The following is a 20,128-nucleotide window of genomic DNA, read 5'->3' on the forward strand; positions in this document are numbered from 1 at the left end:
AAATCTATTTTCTGATGTTTACTCTGATACAATATTTGTTGTAACTTCATCTTAACCCATTCAATAAGACTGCATTCTGTTTGATTCTGCATTGCTAATAATTGTGTATTTCAAGAATTTCAAAGGATCTTGGAAAATGCTTCCTCATGAACGTTCCATAATAACTTCCATCAGCTGACTGATTCTGACAAAATGTTCCAAGTTAATGAAGAATGTCTATATAGACCCTGAATCTGCTTGATGCTCAGGCCCCCACATTGTAGACAAAGAATGAAAAGAAGCATGTCTTTTTGATTACACCAGAGACTACAGTTCATAGACTTACTAGTATGTTAGGAAAAAAAAAGTTTGAGACTTTAGAATTCATGTTGTAGACTCAATTCAAATTACTGGAGTCGCAACATGGGTATGAGGGTATATTTCATAAAATTAGAGAGCAAAATAGAAGTTTTGAGATCAAATATTTTCTCATTTTCTAGTTGGGGAAGCTGAAATCTAGGGAGGAAGACAAAGTAACATGCCCAAATGACGCTGCTACACACAGAGAGAAACAGGATGGAAGTCTATGTGTCCTGAATCACAATTTAGTACACTTTTTTTCTAAATATGATTCATTCTTAACAGCTAATGTAACGTGCTCAGAGAAAAACAAGTAGCCTTAACTACATACATTAACACACAGGAAGTTACAAAAAACACTAATTAAATAGATGGTTCAAGAATTCAGAAAGAAGAGGTTGGAAAAAAACTAATAAAATTACAAACAGAGATTAATGAGTCAGAAAACAAAACACTAGAAATTATGAATAAATCCTAAAACTAGCTCTAAACCAAAAAGATATAGAAAATGTATTTAGAATGCTATCAAGAAAAAATAGGAGAAAAATATCCAAAAGTAAAAAAGATAAGACAGCAATAACCTTAGAAAGCAAAAAAATGTATCACAAAGCTGCTTTCTCAAATATATGTAAGTAAATGTGAAAACAGATGAAATAAGTTTCTAGGAGAATATAAGTTATCAAAACGGACCAGAAAGGAGATTCTGAAAAATCAAAACAGTCTGATTTCCATGGGAGAAACAAAGTTGTCAGATAGAACTCATCAAAAAAAAAGAAAAAAGAAAAAGAAAAAAGTCAGTAAATCCAGGTGGTTTCTTACAGGAGTTAACTAAACCTTTAAAGAGAAGATAATCTCAATGCTATTTAAACTCTTCCAGAATATCAGAAGGAAAGTAATTTCATTCAGTTACATAATATTGATATTCCCAGAAGCAACTAAAACAAAACTATTTAAAGATGCTCACTTAGGTGGTACACACACACACACAAAAAGAAGAAAACCCAAAGAAATGACAGAATTGACATGAGTGCTGGAGTAGGCTTATACATACGAGAATTATTTGTTAGGTTTTTAGGAACTGGGCAAGCCAGTTGAAATGCTGGGAGCTTGAAATCTGCCATAATGGGAATATTTACTTCCTGGACATCAGCAAATGCTACAAAGTTCAGGGCTTTTTCCCCTGTAGACCGTCATCAGATCTTGAAAAAGCTCAAGGTAATAGTTACAACTAGTCGAGAATAAAGGTATTGTGACTTAGAAAAGGTTTATGAAGGTTTCTTGAGCTGGGTGATAGTTGTACAAGTTCCTTTAATTAAAGTCGTATACTGACAGGTGCCTCACACCTGTAATCCCAGCACTTTGGGAGGCAGAGGCTGGTAGATCACTTGCAGGGGCTCAAGACCATCCTATAGTCCCAGCTACTGGGAGGCTGATGTGAGAGGTTTGCTTGAGCCCAGAAGGAGGCGGAAAGTGACATATTTATTTTTCTGTAGATATGCTCAGTCGTTTAGATGTTAAAATGTATTCACTTTTTCTTGTCAAGCTGATGGTTATTAAAAAATTAATTTTCATTTCTGTTATGACAGAGGAGACTGAGTCTCTTCATCATTTATTGATCATTATTAATGATTTATATATTTTCTCTGAGTTGTCTTTTCAAATCTTTTGCTTATGTTTCTATTGACTCTTTTTCTAAATTGCTTATCTAAGCTCTTCAGGTATTTTGGATTCTGATCTTTTGTTATATTGCAAATTACTTCTAGTCTTCGTCTATATGTTAGGTTTCTTTTTTTACAGTTTTTAAAATATAAATTTTAATTTTATTGTAGTCAAATGTATTCATCATTTACACTACAGTTTGTGCTTTTCATACATTCTTTAAGAAGCTCTTCCGTATCCCAAGGTAATTGAAAATATCCTTCCATTTTATTCTAAAATTTTAAAGTTTCCTTTTTATATTTAGATATTAAATCCACCTACAGTTTATGCCTTTTGTATAGGGTGAGATAGGAATCACACTCTTTATTTTTCCAACCAGTAACCAATTGTCCCTGGACAATACATTGCAAAGTTAATCGTTTCCCAATTTTATTTTTAAATTTTATTCCCTTTTATCTTTAAATTCTGTATAAGTAAATGTATTACTATAAAATATAAACACAGAATGCAAAAATACCCAGAAAAATAACATGAGAAAAACTGTCAACTGCCAAATTCAATTGTCTAAATATTCATAAAAATTTGAACTACTTGGGGTGGGGGGAGGGGGGAGGAATAGCATTAGGAGATATACCTAATGCTAAATGACGAGTTAATGGGTGCAGCACACCAGCATGGCACATGTATACATATGTAACTAATCGGCACATTGTGCACATGTACCCTAAAACTTAAAGTATAATAATAAAAATTAAAATTAAAAAAAATTTGAACTACTAAAATGCAGTTAAAGTCATGTGTAAAATAAAGAAAATTATTTGAATCATCTGGGAAATCCTGAATATCTCATATGTGGTTCTGAGCATGATGCAACACCCTTCTGAGAAAGTTTCAAGGCCCAGGTTTCTTTAAATGAGCACAAAGTTAGTGACATGACCCAGTTTCCCCACATCATGAACAGAAGAGAAGGGAAATAGAAAAAAAATAGTTGTGCCATTTCTGGAGGTAGGGGACCAAAGTTACTCATTTCCTTTTGCTTACATAACAGATTGTGTGGCTGCCCTTACTGGTAGCTGAAGAATAACTGTGGAATAATAACCATATCTTTAAAAGAGAAGACCTTGAATTTGGCTTATGTAGCAAGGGTAGCATGTTCTTTTAATGCTATCATCGCATAGGTTTCAAGTGGATTCTAAAGGTCCTTCAGACATCCGAGTGTCTATAGCAATTTTAACAGAATTTCTGTAATGATGTTCATTCTATAATTCTGCACTATCCAATATGGAGTCACTAGCCACACGTAATTATAGAACACTTAAAATATGGCTAGTGTGGCTAAGGAACTAAGTTTAATTTTATTTAAGTTTGTCTTCTATTTTTAACTTTTTATTTTGAAATATTACAGATTCTGTGGAAATTCAGAGATATGTATAGAAATGTCCTATTCATTCTTCTCCCAGACTTTCTCAGTGTTAATATCTTATATGACTACAGTACAATAGCAAAACCAGGAAATTGATATCGGTAAAATCCATAGTGAATATTCATCTTTCACTATTTTTTATGCACTTGTGTAAGTATAGCTTCATGTAACTACTACAATTGAGACACAGAACTGTACTATTACCACAAGTTTCTCTCATACTGTTTATACCGTTTAACCCATCCCTAACATACTCCTAATCATGAATCTCTTCTCTACCTCTACAAGTTTGTTATGTCAGGAATGCCATCTAAATGGAATCATACAGTATGAAATATTTGAGATAACTGTTTTTCACGCAGCATAATTATCTAAAGGTTTATCCAAATCATTGCATGTATTTTTATTGCTGAGTGGTAGTCTGTGGCATAGATGTAACATAGTTTGCTTAACCATTTAACCATTTGCCCAATGAAGGACATTTGAGTAGTTTCCAGTGTGGGACTATTACAAATAAACCTGACGTAAATGTTTATATATAGGGTTTGGGGTGAATACAAGTTTTTACGTCTCTGGATAAATGTCTGAGAGCAAAATATCTGGGTCCTGTAGTAAATCCCTTTTTAGTTTTTTGAGTTTTTTTTTTTTTTTTTTTTTTACTTTAAGTTCTACGCTATGTGTGCAGAATGTACAGGTTACATAGGTTTATATGTGGCATGGTAGTTTGCAGCACCTATCAACCTGTCATCTAGGTTTTAAGCCCCACACGTGTTAGGTATTTGTCCTAATGCTCTTCCTTCCCTTGCTCCCCAACCCTTGACAGGCCCCAGTGTGTGTTGTTCCCCTCCCTGTGTCCATGTGTTTCATTGTTCAACTCCTACTTATGAGTGAGAACATGTGGTGTTTTTTTGTTCCTTTGTTAGTTTGCTGAGAATGATGGCTTCCAGTTTCATCCATGTCCCTGCAATTAATATGATCTCATTCTTCTTTATGGCTGAATACTATTCCATGGTGTATATGTGCCAGATTTTCTTTATCCAGTCTATCATTGATGGGCATTTGAGTTGGTTCCAAGTCTATGCTATTGTAAATAGCGCTGCAATAAACATACATATGCATGTGTCTTTGTAGTAGAATGATTTATAATCCTTTGGGTGTATGTCCAGTAATGGTATTATTTCTGGTTCTAGATCTTTGAGTAATCACCATACTGTCTTCCACAATGGTTCAACTAATTTACACTCCCACCAACAGTGTAAAAACATTCCTATTTCACCACAGCCTTGCCAGCATCTATTGTTTCCTGACTTTTTAATGATCGCCATTCTGACTGGCATGAGATGATATCTCATTGTGGTTTTGAATTGCATTTCTCTAATGATCAGTGATGATGAGCTTTTTTAATGTTTGTTGGCCACATAAATGTCTTCTTTTGACAAGTGTCTGTTCATATCCTTTGCCCACTTTTTGAAGGTGGTGTTTTTTTTCTTGTAAATGTGTTTAAGTTTCTTGTAGATTCTGGATATTAGACCCTTGTCAGATGGGTAATTTATAAAAAATTTATCCCATTCTGTAGGTTGCCTGTTCACTCTGATGCTAGTTTCTTTTGCTGTGGAGAAGCTCTTTAGATTAATTCGATCCCATTTGTCAATTTTGGTTTTTGTTACAATTGCTTTTGGTGTTTTAGTCATGAAGTCTTTGCCCACGCCTATGTCCTGAATAGTTGTGCCTACGTTTTCTTCTAGGGTTTTTGTTTGTTTGTTTGTTTGGTTTTGGGTTTTACATTTAAGTCTTTAGTCCATGTTGAGTTAATTTCTGTATAAGGTGTAAGGAAGGGGTCCAGTTTCAGTTTTCTGCATATGGCTAGCCAGTTTTCCCAGCACCCATTTATTAAATAGGGAATCCTTTCCACATTGCTTGTTTTTGTCTGGTTTGTCAAAGATCAGATGGTTGTCAAGGCCAATATCCCTGATGAACATTGATGCAAAAATCCTCAGTTAAATACTGGCAAACCGAATCCAGCAGCACATCATAAAGCTTATCCACCATGATCAAGTTGAGTTCATCCCTGGGATGCAAGGTTGGTTCAACACAGGCAAATCAATAAATGTAATTAGTCACATAAACAGAACCAGTGACAAAAACCATGATTATCTTAATAGAAGAAGAAAAGGCCTTCGATAAAATTCAACATCACTTCATGTTGAAAACTCTCAACAAACTAGGCATTGATGGAACATACCTCAAAATAGTGAGAGCTATTTACGACAAACCCATACCCAATATCAAACTGAATAGGCAAAAGCTGGAAGTATTCCCTTTGAAAACGGACACAAGACAAGGATGCCCTTTCTCATCACTCCTATTCAACATAGTATTGGAAGTTCTGGCCAGGGCAATCAGGAAACGAAAAGAAATAAAGTGTATTCAAATAGAAAGAAAAGAAGTCAAATTGTCTCTGTTTGCAGATGACATGATTGTGTACTTAGAAAAACCCCTTGTTGGCCTGATGCGGTGGCTCAGGCCTGTAATCCCAGCACTTTGAGAGGCCAAGGTGGGCAGATCACGAAGTCAGGAGATCAAGACCATCCTGGCGAACACGGTGAAGCCCCATCTCTACTAAAAATACAAAAAAAAAAATTAGCCAGGCATGGTGGCGGGCACCTGTAGTCCCAGCTACTCGGGAGGCTGAGGCAGGAGAATGGCATGAACCCAGGAGGTGGAGCTTGCAGTGAGCCCAGATCGTGCCACTGCACTCCAGCCTTGGCAACAGAGCAAGACTCCATCTCAAAAAAAAAAAAAAAAAAAAAAAACAACAACCTTGTCTCAGCCCAAAAAAACTCCTTAAGTCGATAAGCAACTTCAGTAAAGTCTCAGGATACAAAATCAGTGTGCAAAAATCACAGGCATTCCTATACATCAACAATAGACAAGCAGAGAGCCAAATCATGAGTGAACTTCCATTCACAATTACTACAAAGAGAATAAAATAACTAGGAATACAGCTTATAAGTAATGTGAAGAACCTCTTCTAGGAGAACTACAAACCACTGCTCAAGGAAATGAGAGAGGACACAAACAAATGGAAAAACATTCCATGCTCATGGATAGGAAGAATCAATATTGTGACAATGGCCACACTGCCCAAAGTAATTTATAGATTCAATGCTACTCCCATCAAGCTTCCATTGACTTTCTTCACAGAATTAGAAAAAACTACTTTAAATTTCATATGGAACAAAAAAAGCCTGTATAGCCAAGACGATCCTAAGCAAAAAGGACAAAGCTGGAGGCATCATGCTACCTGACTTCAAACTAAACTACAAAGCTACAGTAACCAAAACAGCATGGTACTGGTACCAAAACAGACATATACACCAACAGAACATAACAGAGACCTCAGAAATAACACCACACATGTTTTTAGCTTTTAAAAAAACTGTCAAACAATGTTTCAGCTTTATTTCATCTTAATGAAAATTTTAAAACCCACAGCTTACTTTATTCATACTCAATGGTGAATAATAAAAGCTTTACCTCTAAGACCAGGATCAAAGCAAGGATGCCTGCTCTTGCCACTCCTATTCAACATAGTACCGGAAATCCCAGCCAGTGCAATCGGGCAAGTTAAAGAACTAAAAGGCATTCAAATTGGAAAGGAAGAAGCAAAATTATCTCTGTTAACAGGTGACATGATCTTACATGTAGAAAATGCTTAAGATTCTTAAAAAAAAGTCCTGGTAAAACTAATAATTGAATTCAGGCAAGTTGCAGGATACAAAATGTTTCTAGACACTAGTAATAAAAAAATCCTAAAAGAAAATGAAGAAAATAACTCCATTTAGAACAGTATCAAAAAAATTAAATGTTTAGGAATAAGCTTAACCAAGGAGTCAGAAGACTTGCATGCTGAAAACTACAAAATATTGTTGAAATTACAAAAGTAAATGGAAAGTCATTCAATAAATGTGGATTGGAAGACTTAATATTAAGATGTCAATACTACTGAAAGAGATCTACAGATTCACTGTAATCCCTATCAAAACCCAAAGGCATTTTGGCCAAAATTTAAAAATCCATCCTAAAATTAACATGGACTCTCAAGGCAACACAAATAGCCAAAGCAATTTTGAAAAGAACAAAAATTGGAGGCCTCACAATTTCTGATTTTAAAACTTACAATAATCAAAATAGTGTCACACTGGCATACAGACAGACATAGAGACCAATGGAATAGAATGGAGTTCAGAAATAGACCCTTATATATATAAGGTCAAATGATTTTCCACAAACGTACTAAGATTTTTGCTAAGATTTGGGTCTTGAAAAAGGGCAGTGTTTTCAATAAATGGTGCTGGTAAAACTGGATTATCTACATGCAAAAGCAGCAGCAGTCCTCATGTTATACCTCATTTAAAAATTAACTAAAAATGGATGAAAGACCTAAACATAAGAACTAAAGTATAAAACTCGAAGAAGAAAACACAGGAGAAAACTTCATGACATTGGATTTGGTAATAATTTCTTGGATATGACACCAAAAGTATAAGCAACAAAAGAAAAAAAATAGATGTTGAACTTCAAGATTAAAAACTTGTGTGTGTCAAAGAACACTATCAACAAATAGTGAAAAAGAAACCAATAAAATGAGAGAAAATAGTAATTCTTTATCAGGAATTTGTAATTCCTGATAAGAAATTAATATCTGGAATATACCAAGGACTCCTACAACTCAACAACAAAAAAGCAAACAAACAACCCAACTAAAAAATGGGCAAAAGACTTGGATAGACATTGTTCCAAAGGAGATATACAATGCCAATAAGCATAGGAAAGATGTTCAACATAATTAATCATTAGGGAAATACAAATTAAAACCACCATGAGACACCACTTCACATCCATTAGGATGGCTACTATCAAGAAAAAAACAGAAAACAAGTTTTGGCAAGGATGTGGAGAAATTTGACCATTGTGGAAAAATTTGAACACTTTTGTATTGCTGGTGGGAATGTAAAATGGTGCAGCCACTGTGAAAAATAATATTGTGATTCCTCAAACATTTAAAAGAATTACTATATGATCCTGCAATTCCACTTCTGGGTATACACTTAAAAGAAATGAAAGCAGGAACTTATATACTTATACACTCATGTACAGTGCAGCATTATTCATAATAGCCAAAAGGTGGAAGCAACCCAAGTGCCTATTAAGAGATGAGTGGATAAAGAAAATGTGGGTGGTATATGCATTCAATGGAACATTATTAAACCTTTAAAAGGAAAAGCATTTGAGTATATGCTACAATATATGCATGAACTTTGAAGACATTATGCTAAATGAAATAAGCCAGTCACAAAAGGACAAATATTGTGTGACTCAACTTATATGAGATACCTATATTAGTCAAATTCATAGAAATGGAAGGCAGATGGGGAGTTTACATTCAGTAAGTACAGAGTATCTGTTGAGGAAGATGAACACGTTCTGGAGATGGAGGGTGGTAATGGTTGCACAACAGTGTAAATGTACTGAATGCCATAGAAATGTACACTTACAAAGGATTGAGATGGTAAACTTCATGATGTATACCATAATAGAAAAACAATATAAGTAGTCATATATGGCTAGTGGCTACTGTATTGGACAGCACAAGTCAAAATGAGCTACAGTCATTTAGATAATGTGAGGTGGGGACTGAAACAAGAAACAAATAGCCAACAGCAAAACAAACAAACAAACAAAAAAAGAAAGAAAAAAAAATCACATCCATGAAAGCGTCAGAAGTTTGAGTCTTCCTATCCGTGGAAGACAATATCGACAAGAAGACTGGCCACATTGGTTGTATCTCCCCATTTTAAAATTGCGACCCACAGCCCTTGTGTTTTCCTACCTTAGACCAGATTTTCTATTCTGTGGGTTTTAAAAGATGCTATGGGTAATCTCATGTTCTTAATGCAGGAGCAATATATTGTCCCATCTGGAGTATGTTTTCAGTTTCCTTGGAAAGAGCATCAAGTCATATAATTATCTCTACTTATATAGATTCTTGAAACATTCTCTCTTTAGGACATAGGTAATTCTGATGCAAAGGTCAGTATCTGGAGTCTTTCCTGTGAAGTGGTCACTCCAAAAAAGAAAGTCAAGGAAAAGTATTACCGCATTACTGCTGTCACATCACCATTTATGAACTAATTCACATTTATTTTGTGAGAAGGTAATAAGTACTAATGTGAAAAATCTATGCCTCAGTATATTCTGAGTTAATATACTTAGTATTCAAAATTCAAATTCTGAGTTAATCCAACGTATTTTTTATGCCTTCTCAATACCTCTAACATGTTAATACCAAATGTGACTCTCCAATCATGAGATATAGCACATAAAAAGGGTATTTGCAAATGTATCGAACCATAAAAGTCACTTTTCAGAGGCTTCTGAATATGCTTGGGAAATTTTACTAATCAGCTGCATTTCACTAATCAGCTGAAGCAGTATGAAGACAGCACAGTAGAACAGCTGAGTGAATCTGGGGAATTTCGAGAACTCAGGTGGAACTACAGAATCACAAGTTGAACTATTCCAGGTACTTTTTGGAATAGGTTGTAAGGTCAGATGTTAAACATGTACAAAATTAGGACAGAAGCCTAAAGGTCAAGAAAGGTAGGCCTTGGAGAGCAAACACAAGGATTTTTATTTGTGAAAACAGGAACTAACGAAACTTTTGGTGCAAAGGAAGCTGGATGGTTGCCCTTCACTGGGCAGATGTGGCCTGGATGAGCAGAGAATTGGAACTGAAAGACCAGTAAAGCGCTCCCTAAGTGAGGTACTGAGCATGTGAAGTAAGCCAGAAAATCAGGTTTGGGAAATATAGAATGATTATATGATTTTTGAGTCTAGTGCTCAGTATTTTACAGTCAGTTGTACTCTGAAAGTTTTTTTTTCTTAGTCTCAAAACTGTTGAAGATTAGAACTTAAGTTTGATTCTAAAAGCAGCTTTGCTCTTTGCTGTACAATTAAACTTGAGCTGTTGCTATCTGCACACCTTTTGTTATTGGGACACAAGACTAGCAACATGCGATTTCTTTCTGAAAAATGACATGAAAAGCATGCATTCACTCCATGCAGGATGGTGCTTCTGCCATTGTCCATGAGATGGAAATCAAGAACTGAATGGGAAAAAGACATGAGGCATAATCAGTTTTATCTTCCATGAAGAAGTTATGACACATATGATGAGGCAGACCCTTCCAATTTTAATAACAATGGAGTGAATATCATTGAGATTACTGAATCAAATTAATGAATTAGCTAGTGATAAGAATAAAACAACAAGATAATAAATGCCAGGGTATTGTGTACCCACATGCCCTTTACACATACACATTATGGAGAGTAGCCAAGTTTCAATTCCTAATCAGCTACATCCATTCTTTAAATAAGAGAAAATGGTACTTAAGAATGTTTAGAGTTATGGAGCTAAAATTATTCCTCCTTGAAGTGGAATATGCAAGTGGAAGGGCAATAATAACAATGTATAAGGTCAAATATAGTGAACTTAGGTGAGAGGCCACAAAGAAAGGCACTAGTCAGCTGTCTGTTTGCAAAACAAAACAAAACAAAACAAAAAAAAAAAAAACAGGCTGTGCAGATGGAGGCAGCAACGAAGCCTCAACTTCCTATGTTGCATTTCAAACGCACAGTCTACTCGGGTTCTCCAGTCATTAATTACTATACTCCTCCCTTTGCCCTAACAAAAAGAACACAAAACGACTCATCATGCAGTGGGAAAAATTGTAACTAGTAGCTCCCTAGACATTTCATTATTTAAATCAGCATAATGATATGAAATCCCTATGAAATTGAAGACACCTTCTTCTCATTTTTAAAACTATACTTTGACTAACAGACATGTGTCTTATTTAACACCATGTAACAAGACCCCTCAAATATATCTTTTATAACTGTGCCTTGACCACAGTTATATAATCTAGAGAATTATAAAATGTGCTCCTGATCAAAACTAGTAACATGACCAGATTCATTATTCACTTTACTGAGATTATTTGTTCAAGTGTGTGCTCCTGATCAAAACTAGTAACATGACCAGATTCATTATTCACTTTACTGAGATTATTTGTTCAAGTGATGCTATTAATGGACTGGATAATAACCATCAGGTAAAGTACTAATAAAATGTTGAAAGCAAGCAAATTAAGTCATCACAGGCCTTGAGAAACAATGACTGAGGCTGCCATAATCGTCTGATTTGTAGAAGTTTCAGGCTGAAATAATGGCTCAGACTTTTTTCCTGCTGTTACGCTTTGTGAAATAAATGTGTGAAGTCCACAAAAACTAACCAAATGTACAAATATGAACTTCTAATGAATACAATGACATTTAAAAGTCTCAAAGGGCTCCTTCATAACAGTAAAATCATTCCACTGAAGTAAAAAAAATAATTTTAGAATATTGGGAAAAAGGGCCAAGCTATGTCATTAGTACATACTGGCCAGAGGCAAAGGGGGTGACGCAGAGATGTTCCATATTAAATTATAACTTATAATCAATTCTAGCCTTTTCTCATTAGAAGCATTCAACAACCATTAAAAAAAGTTGTCACCCATCAGATGATGTCTTGACATTCCCATATATCTTACATTATTTCAATAACAAATGCCACGTTAAATCATTAAAACATCTTCGCGTATATGTGTGTTTTCCAGAAAAAAAAACTACAGTAAAACCATAGTTTATATTTGTATGACAGCATAATTTATACTTGCATTATCTCTTTGGATTTTAAAACTCTCTTCTGAAGTTGATAAGACAAGTGTTATTTCACCATTTCGCAAATAGAGAGTAAGAGACTTGCCCCCAAATCACCTGATATTCTGATTCAAAATTCAGGGAGGTTCCTACTGAGTTTTGCTCTCCCTTGGTTTGTCCTTTGTGTTGAAAGGGCAGAGATATCATCTTTTAAAGAAGAGACCAAAATGCAATGATAGAAAAGAGCACTAACCCTTGTTGAAGAAAAGTCTCCTGACAAAATTCTGACTGGTCACTTGATTTGTCAAAGGTACTAGCTCAGAGCTAAAGGAAATAAATCTTATACAACTTTAATTTCTCTGTGAAAACAACGGAATCTTAGATTGTTGTATCTGATTCTTAATATGTAAGAATAAAATGTGAGCTTAAATTAATGCTAGATCACAAGCTAATATTACAACATACTATATGTATACATGCGTGCGCACACACACACACACACACACACACACACACACACACACAGAGGTACATATTTTTCCAAAGGGATATTAACAAATCATTCACTTTATCTTCAGAATAATACTTAAGCATATTGCAAAATAGCACAGACCAAAGATGAGTCACCCATCCCCCGGGGTTTGATTTTATGACTGCCTTAGGGTAGATAATTATAACAACAATAATTACAACATTGAATCTATTCTCCTTGACCAAAAAGATATACCTATCTGCTAGGAATTAAGTCCAGATCATTTTGACTTATACATGTAAATTTATAATACCACCACCTTGCGTTGGTATATTTTAATTTTTCAGCAGGCTTTCACATGCTAATACACACTGCTACACTTCTGGGTTTAATGAAAAAATCTTCAGCTCCCTGGCTCTGGGCCTCACCTTGTGAAGTCTGTCATTTCCATCATGATCATACACATCTGCTTGGCCAGTACAATGATATCATTGCCGCTGTCGTCCCATTTGGCCACTTCTGCATCCAGCTTGCTTTTCTCTTGATGGAATATCTCCACCTGCTCAGCTATTTTTGCCTTCTCCTCCTGCGGTAGTTGCGCCATGATGGCCTGCGTGGGTTACAGAAAAAGCGTGAGTGACGGTGACAAAGGAAGTACAGACCGTATGTTGACTCTGCCTTCTGCGGATGGAAGAGCCAGACCCTGCAAAGGCTTATGAGCTACCCTGCCATTCCGGAAAGCACGTCTTTCTCCATTCCAGGGAGGCCACGAGCACAGGCTGATAAGCTCCCCAAAGTCCCCGTCCCACTCCCATATATGAAAAATACAGAGATATCCAAAGCTACGTGCGCACTGGCAATAACAGAACTTCTCTGCCGCTTTGATGGCATATGTTTGTTCAAAAGAAGCTATTCTTGACAATTTTTATATTTGGTCTCAGGAAACTTTTACCAGATGAAAGAATGCACCTCTTTCAACACTGAAATCTGTTCAGAGAAGGGAAAAAAGAAAAACGGCCTTCTGTCGCTGGAAAGGAGAGGAATTTTAAACACTATCTGAGCATCCAAGTGGGGGAGGACGGGGCTACTTTCTATGAGTGTAAGTGAAGGTGTCTACAGAGAGATGCCAAACAAAAATCCCCTGCCCAGGGCACTCCAGGGATGGTGTGCCTACTCTCAGCCCTCCCCCATCTCCTTTAGGGTGGTGGCATGCCTGTGGCTCCTTGTTAAAGCCTTTGAGTACGTAGGCAGAAAAGTTATAATGGGATAAAGGATAAAATTAGGAAGCATGGGTTCATTTTCAATAACTGCTAGGTAAGAAAATGTAGAAAAAGGAGAACTGCAGTCTTCTTATTCATGGATTCTTCATTTGCCAATTTGCCTACTCTCTAAAATATATTTGTAACCCCAAAATCAAGGCTTGTAGCATTTTCATGGTCATTTGCAAATGTGGGCAGAGCAGCAAAAAAATTAAGTTGCGTGACATGCACATTCCCAGATGAGGTTGAACAAGGCAATGCTCTGCCTTCCTTTTTCAGCTCTCATACTGTAAACAAGTGTACTTTTTGCAGTCTATTTAATGCTACATTTTTCATATCTTTGTGCTTTTTGTTAGTAACTTTGCTGTTTAAAATGGCTCCAAGCATGGTGCTGAAGTGCGTCTAGTGTCCCTGAGCACGAGAAGGCGGGCATGTGCCTTATGGAGAAAACACATGTGTTAGTTAAGCTTCATTCAGGCATGAGTTACAGAGTTATTGGCTGTGAGTTCAATGTTAATGAATCAAAAATATAAAGTGTCTAAACAGAAACACCCATTAAACATAGTTACGTATTGATCAGTTGAAGAAAATGTCTTGACTGGCAGCTCTGAGGAACCTACTGCTGTATTTCCCCTAGGACCAATGATTAAATATTTGCTAATTAAATGTTCATGATGACTTTATAGAACATAACTATCAGGAGTAATGAGAATCAACTATATTTGTTAAACACCATTTAGGTAGCAAGCCCTGAATGAAATGTCTGTCATCACCGTATCACATCCTCCCAAAACTGTATGCAGCCTGCTTCACAGACAGGGGAATGTGAATAGGTACTTCCAATTCCCCTGCTTCTGGGATACACATATTTTCCAGAAGACAGACCAAGAGAGTACAGTTTGGGGGACTGCAGTTTCTGCAATGAACAAGTAAAATAACACAAGAAAAATGCTTCCTAAATTATAAATCTTCTCCCTGTGTGAGCGAATAAATTTGGAAGGACTATAACTAAGGTCTAATAGAGGTATCAGGCAATGTGAGCTCAGAAGAACTGGGTTCAACAAGGGCTCTGCAGCTGACATGGGTTAAGACTTCACTGTTATATGGATCTATCATTGATCTCTTCAGATAGAATATGGGCATAGTAAATAATTACCTCAAAAGGTGATGGTGGGCAGCAAATTAAATAATATGTGTTTTTTCAAATAAAATGAAAGTAAGCATGTATAGAATTATCATTAACATTATATTATAATTGCTGCCATTAATTTGCCTTTCCAACTACCCCTCTGGCTCATTTCTTAGTTGCCATAGGGAAAGGGATGGGCTCGGGGTCTATGCAACTATCTACAAATAGAAGATTGTTATGATTCCTTATGTATATCCACAAATACTGGGTACTGTGCTGAGGCTTATGTATGTCAAATAACAATCTACTTAATCATTCTGATACTATTACTATCCCCATTTTAATCATAATATCTAGGCCCAGAGAAATTCATAGAATTCCTAATATCACACAATAGGCTCTAGGAATAGGATTCAAACCCACCTGAACTAAGATCATTCTTAACCACTCTACACAACTGGATCATCAGTTGTGCCTGGCCATGCAACTTACCCACTGTCCTGGGGTCCTCAACCAACTGGGGCAAGGGTCACTGATATCACTAGCACTGCTCGCCATGCTGTGCATCCTGGTGGATGCCATAGACATGAGTTGCCTATGGTGTCTGATTTGACTAAAGGTATCCTTGAACCAGTGGCTGCCCAGATGCTTCTTACTAGTAGCCACATCTACTAACTTCCATGGATGCATGTATGTGGCTTTAAATAGCATGTGTATGTATGTTTGGATATGCATGTGTATGTGTAAATTTTAATCCATATTTAAAAATCCAGACTTGTATGAATACTATTAAGATATTTAAAATACTATATCTTGAAAGATAAAGTAGCTTTAAAAACTGTATTTAAAAAGGTGCTTGATATACAAGAGTTTATTGTAAGCTCACATTTGCAATGTTGTGTTCATAGCAAGACAGCTATTCCATTATATTTGAGATATGTTTGATTTACAGAAATTATATATGCACTTTTTTCCTTAACTATTCCTTTCTGATGACCTATTGTTGTTTTTGGTTTATTGTCCTCCTCATACAGAAGAGCGAATCATGCTTTACTTAGACCTCACAGGTCCTAAACCAGCATCATTTAAAACATTCGCTAGGTGCTTCTCTGTAAAAGAATCCGTAAAACTATCAGCAGACTCCCAGACTCAATGTTCAATCCCCAGATGAAAAGCAATGCACATTTCATTGTCCCAACACAAGGTTAATTTGTGCACTGAAAAGTGTATACTTCTCTGTCAACTATAGCACTTGCATCTCCATAATACAATTTAGCACTTGAATATTAACTGCTTTGCTTTGCTCTCTAATTAATTCCTATTAATGCCCTACCGCTAACTTCTTTATATGCTTCCCTAGGGTTTAGGCTGCCATATCCTGCCCAGAGTAGATGCTTAATAAACATCCTTTGACTGCTTAAACATTTTTCCACTCACTGCATTAACATAATTCAAGAGAAGTTGCCAGAACTGACACACACATTCTAAGGACACAATTCTGAAGAAAAACTATCCCCTCCAATGCAAGTTTGCAAAGGAAGATATTATTTTGACTCTAGGGGTGCTTGACCTGCATAATACACTTAATGGTGTGTGACTTGGGTGAAAGCATCTTTCCATTTGCTTCTGCTTATGTAGCTATCAATGAGCTGAAGTCTCTTCTTAAATATTCTTAAAATGCTCTTGCTTTTAAAAATTCATAATTGACCTTTTCTGAAACTGGAATTTAAAAAAAGGTTACCTATAAACAGTAGATCACAAACTGTGAAATTTGCAAGTTAATCAAATTAGAATTCAACACATGAGTTTTAATTAGGTCTTATCAATGTAACTCAGCAGTTTGAAATGTTAACACATTAAAGCCATTCTAGCTAGAAAAAAATAGAAGCCAGCTACATTGAAATCAAGCTCAATATAAAATACATAACATGCAATTGTTCATTCCCTCAAACTAAGGGAACATGAGAAAAATTATCTTCATGGCCAAGAGGAAAGGGAACATATCAGATTTTGTTTGTATGATATGATTACCCAGGACAGGTTGAAGTTTCTGCTTTTCACAGTAGCCAAGCACAGCTCTCCAAATTCTTGATCTGCCTGATGTGGGGTCCCAGATTAGTGGTATCAGAGATATTAATCCGAAAGGATTCCTTCCCCCTACCCCAGAGTCCCTCCCAGCCTTTCCTCTGAACCAGCAACCATTGTTTGGTGATTGTTATAAACCATACCTATTACACTAAAAGTGAAAATCACTGATAAAAGAAAACAACCATTCAGATAGCACTGAATCCTTTCTTCAATTTAAATCTCAAGGAGATTTTGATATAATTATCTTCCAATTTCCAGAGAAAAAAATGATTTTTAACGTCTATGGGTCCCCAAACTGACAAGTGTTCATTTCTTACGCCTAGAGCAAGAGGCTAACATTAAGTTTCAAGTACAAGAATGTTTATAAATAACAATTAAAGGGACTAAAACTCAATGTGCCTGTTTCTACTTACTTGACTTTAAAGCAGTATAATACATATAAGTAGTTAAGGAGTGGGTCCTTTGATTCTTACCAGTCTCTAGCTGTGAAGTGAATTGGAAAATTGAGGTAATTGTCCCATTAACTCAAGTAAAAACTCTCATGATTGCCTGAATGATCCAACTCTTTCAGGTGAAATTATTTAGTCAGCCTTCTAATGAATGATTAGCTCAAGCCACAAGCATCATCACCATTACCACCAACTTAATTATTACATATTTATATGATAAATCCTGTGATACATTTTATCATGGAATTCTCCCTACGACCTTATGAGGTAGCATACGAGGAGATGAAGTGTGGAGAGGTTAAGAAAGTTGCCCCAAAGTCACACAGCTTCACTAAGTCCACATTTAAAATCAGGTCTGTGTGACTCCAAATAATATATTGTATCACCAAGGTTAAGTGCCTAGCAATTGTCACTAACCTATTTTAACTATGCCAGACTGTGGAGAAACAGTTTATATTATGTCATGTCTAGGATCAAAGGGTAAGATCACCTCCATATTTTATCAGATCACCACCATCCATATTGATTCCCATTCATTCCCCCCTCCTAAACCGCCCCCCCCCCACTTTCCTCTCCCTCAGAATGTTGTAGGCAAGCAGCAGACATGGGCATATAAAGGACATTTTTGAAATACTTTAATTCCAGAATTTGAGAGCAATGTTGGATGGGGTTACTAAAAGCTTATCTCCCACTCAAACCTTCTTATAGATTAATTTACCATTTTTAGAAAGGGAGACTTTCTCTAAATGTGAACACAAAGTAATATCATTAACATGGGAGGACTTGCTGCAGGGAAGAGCAAATGCCTCTGTCAAAGACAAAGTTCGCCTCCTTCACAATTTGGACCAACTTAGCACACTTTGCTGGTCAAAAGTCTGACCATCTATCATTTCAGCTATTCAATGCACCCTCTTATTTCCAACTTAACAGCCATAATTCCATGTCTCTGATTTGTCATCATATAATTACAGGCTAAAATAGGCTGACTCAGTAAGTAATGCTGTCTGCTGCAACTTAATCATACAGACCACATGATAGACCTCAAAGTCAAATGAGCAAGTGCTGAATTTGTAGGAGTGCTCTGTTCTCACTATCTTGGACCCTGTTTATAATTCATGCTGAAAAAAACTCTCAGAAAAGACACTAGTGTGAAGAAATAATAGATGATAAAGACAGGAGTCTCCAAATTGTATTTCCACCCATCATCATTGACTTGAAGTCTAATGTAAATGAGACTAGAATTAGGTTCCCAATGAAACAGAAGTATATTGCGACTCTATTCTTCCTTGTAAAAGTGGGACTGTTCATGCCATTTTGACAAGATGGTGCTTATAAAGCAAGATGAGTTGTACAACCTGTCTTTGTCTTTAAGAAAACTAGTCAGTGGATACTAGGCTGTATGTATACTGAGTTGCAGTTAGTCAATTACATTGACTTTGAATTGCTTCATGTTTGGATGAATTACTCAAAATTGCCCTTTGTCAGTGACATAAAAATGCTGGTTTTACTTAATTCTGAAGATGAATTGACTGTTTAATTCATCTGACGTTTTGCCAACACAGAGTCAAAAGATTTTCAAGTTACTGACGTTTCCAATTTTCAACATTTTAGGGGGGATTAAATAGAGTCTGCAAGGAATTTTTGAAATAGGGGGCTCTATGCCAACTTTTCTATTGTCCCACCATCGTGTGATTGGAAAGGATTTCTCTTAGAAAGGATGATAATTATCACAGTCATCTTTATCGAGCACTTACTGTATGTCTAATATTGTGCCCATTATTTTACAAATATTAAGCAATTAAATCTTCATACGAATCCTATCACGTAACCCTGTTATTCACATTTTAGAGAGAGGTCTGAAAGTGAAAAATTAAGCAACATGTAGCTTTGAGCATGGTTCTAATGCTGCCCTTTATAATTCAAAACCAAATCTGTCTGAAATCAAAGCCTTTGTCTTTAATATTCTTTAACCTTCACATCCCTCCTATTAATGTCTGTTTATATCTTTTGGGTCACTTGATTGTTGGGTGAGAATATCAGGGCATACAGCATATAAGAGAAACTGGGTTTTAGACACAAAGTCTTTCTTGACTAAACATCTCCCTCAAGTCCTCTTTATTTTAACCTCTGATTATTTTTCTTTCATAATTCTTAAGGCAGTGTGGGCTTTCTGGCGTTTTCCAATTTCTATTTTAAATTACCTTCTCTTTCTCAACCTCTTGCTTTCTATTCATTATCTTTTATTTGAATAAAACTTAACAAAGAAAATTAGAATATCTAATTCTCAGTTATACTATAATCTGATTGTTTTTACTCTTTGGAAACTGAGCCCTTAAGGGGAGGAAAATTTCATCCTCCTATGCGGTCTCTGAAGATTTCATCTCTTACCACCAGCCTTGATTACGTACACCTACTCTCTGGGTGATACAGCAAATCAGATTGATCCAAATTCAGGATGCTCTTTGGACCAAATGCATTGGTGAAGAGTATCATGGAGTACTCAAATGTCAGGCAGAGCTGGTACTCTCTCTGTTGCTTCCT

General features: G+C 36.0%; 1 protein-coding gene across 9 annotated transcripts in view; it reads right to left on the reverse strand.

Annotated features, from left to right (window-relative positions):
* CTNNA2 (catenin alpha 2) overlaps positions 1-20,128 on the reverse strand; it is a 1,198,185-nt gene that overhangs the window by 45,451 nt on the left and 1,132,606 nt on the right. For all 9 annotated transcript variants that reach the window (XM_055378924.2, XM_019021073.4, XM_019021071.4 and 6 more), the window contains one exon: positions 13,091-13,272. In XM_055378924.2, the coding sequence (XP_055234899.1) occupies positions 13,091-13,272 (182 nt within the window). The remainder of the gene's footprint in view (positions 1-13,090; positions 13,273-20,128) is intronic.

This window comes from Gorilla gorilla, chromosome 12 (assembly GCF_029281585.2).
Source record: "Gorilla gorilla gorilla isolate KB3781 chromosome 12, NHGRI_mGorGor1-v2.1_pri, whole genome shotgun sequence".
Taxonomy (NCBI): Eukaryota; Metazoa; Chordata; class Mammalia; order Primates; family Hominidae; genus Gorilla; species Gorilla gorilla.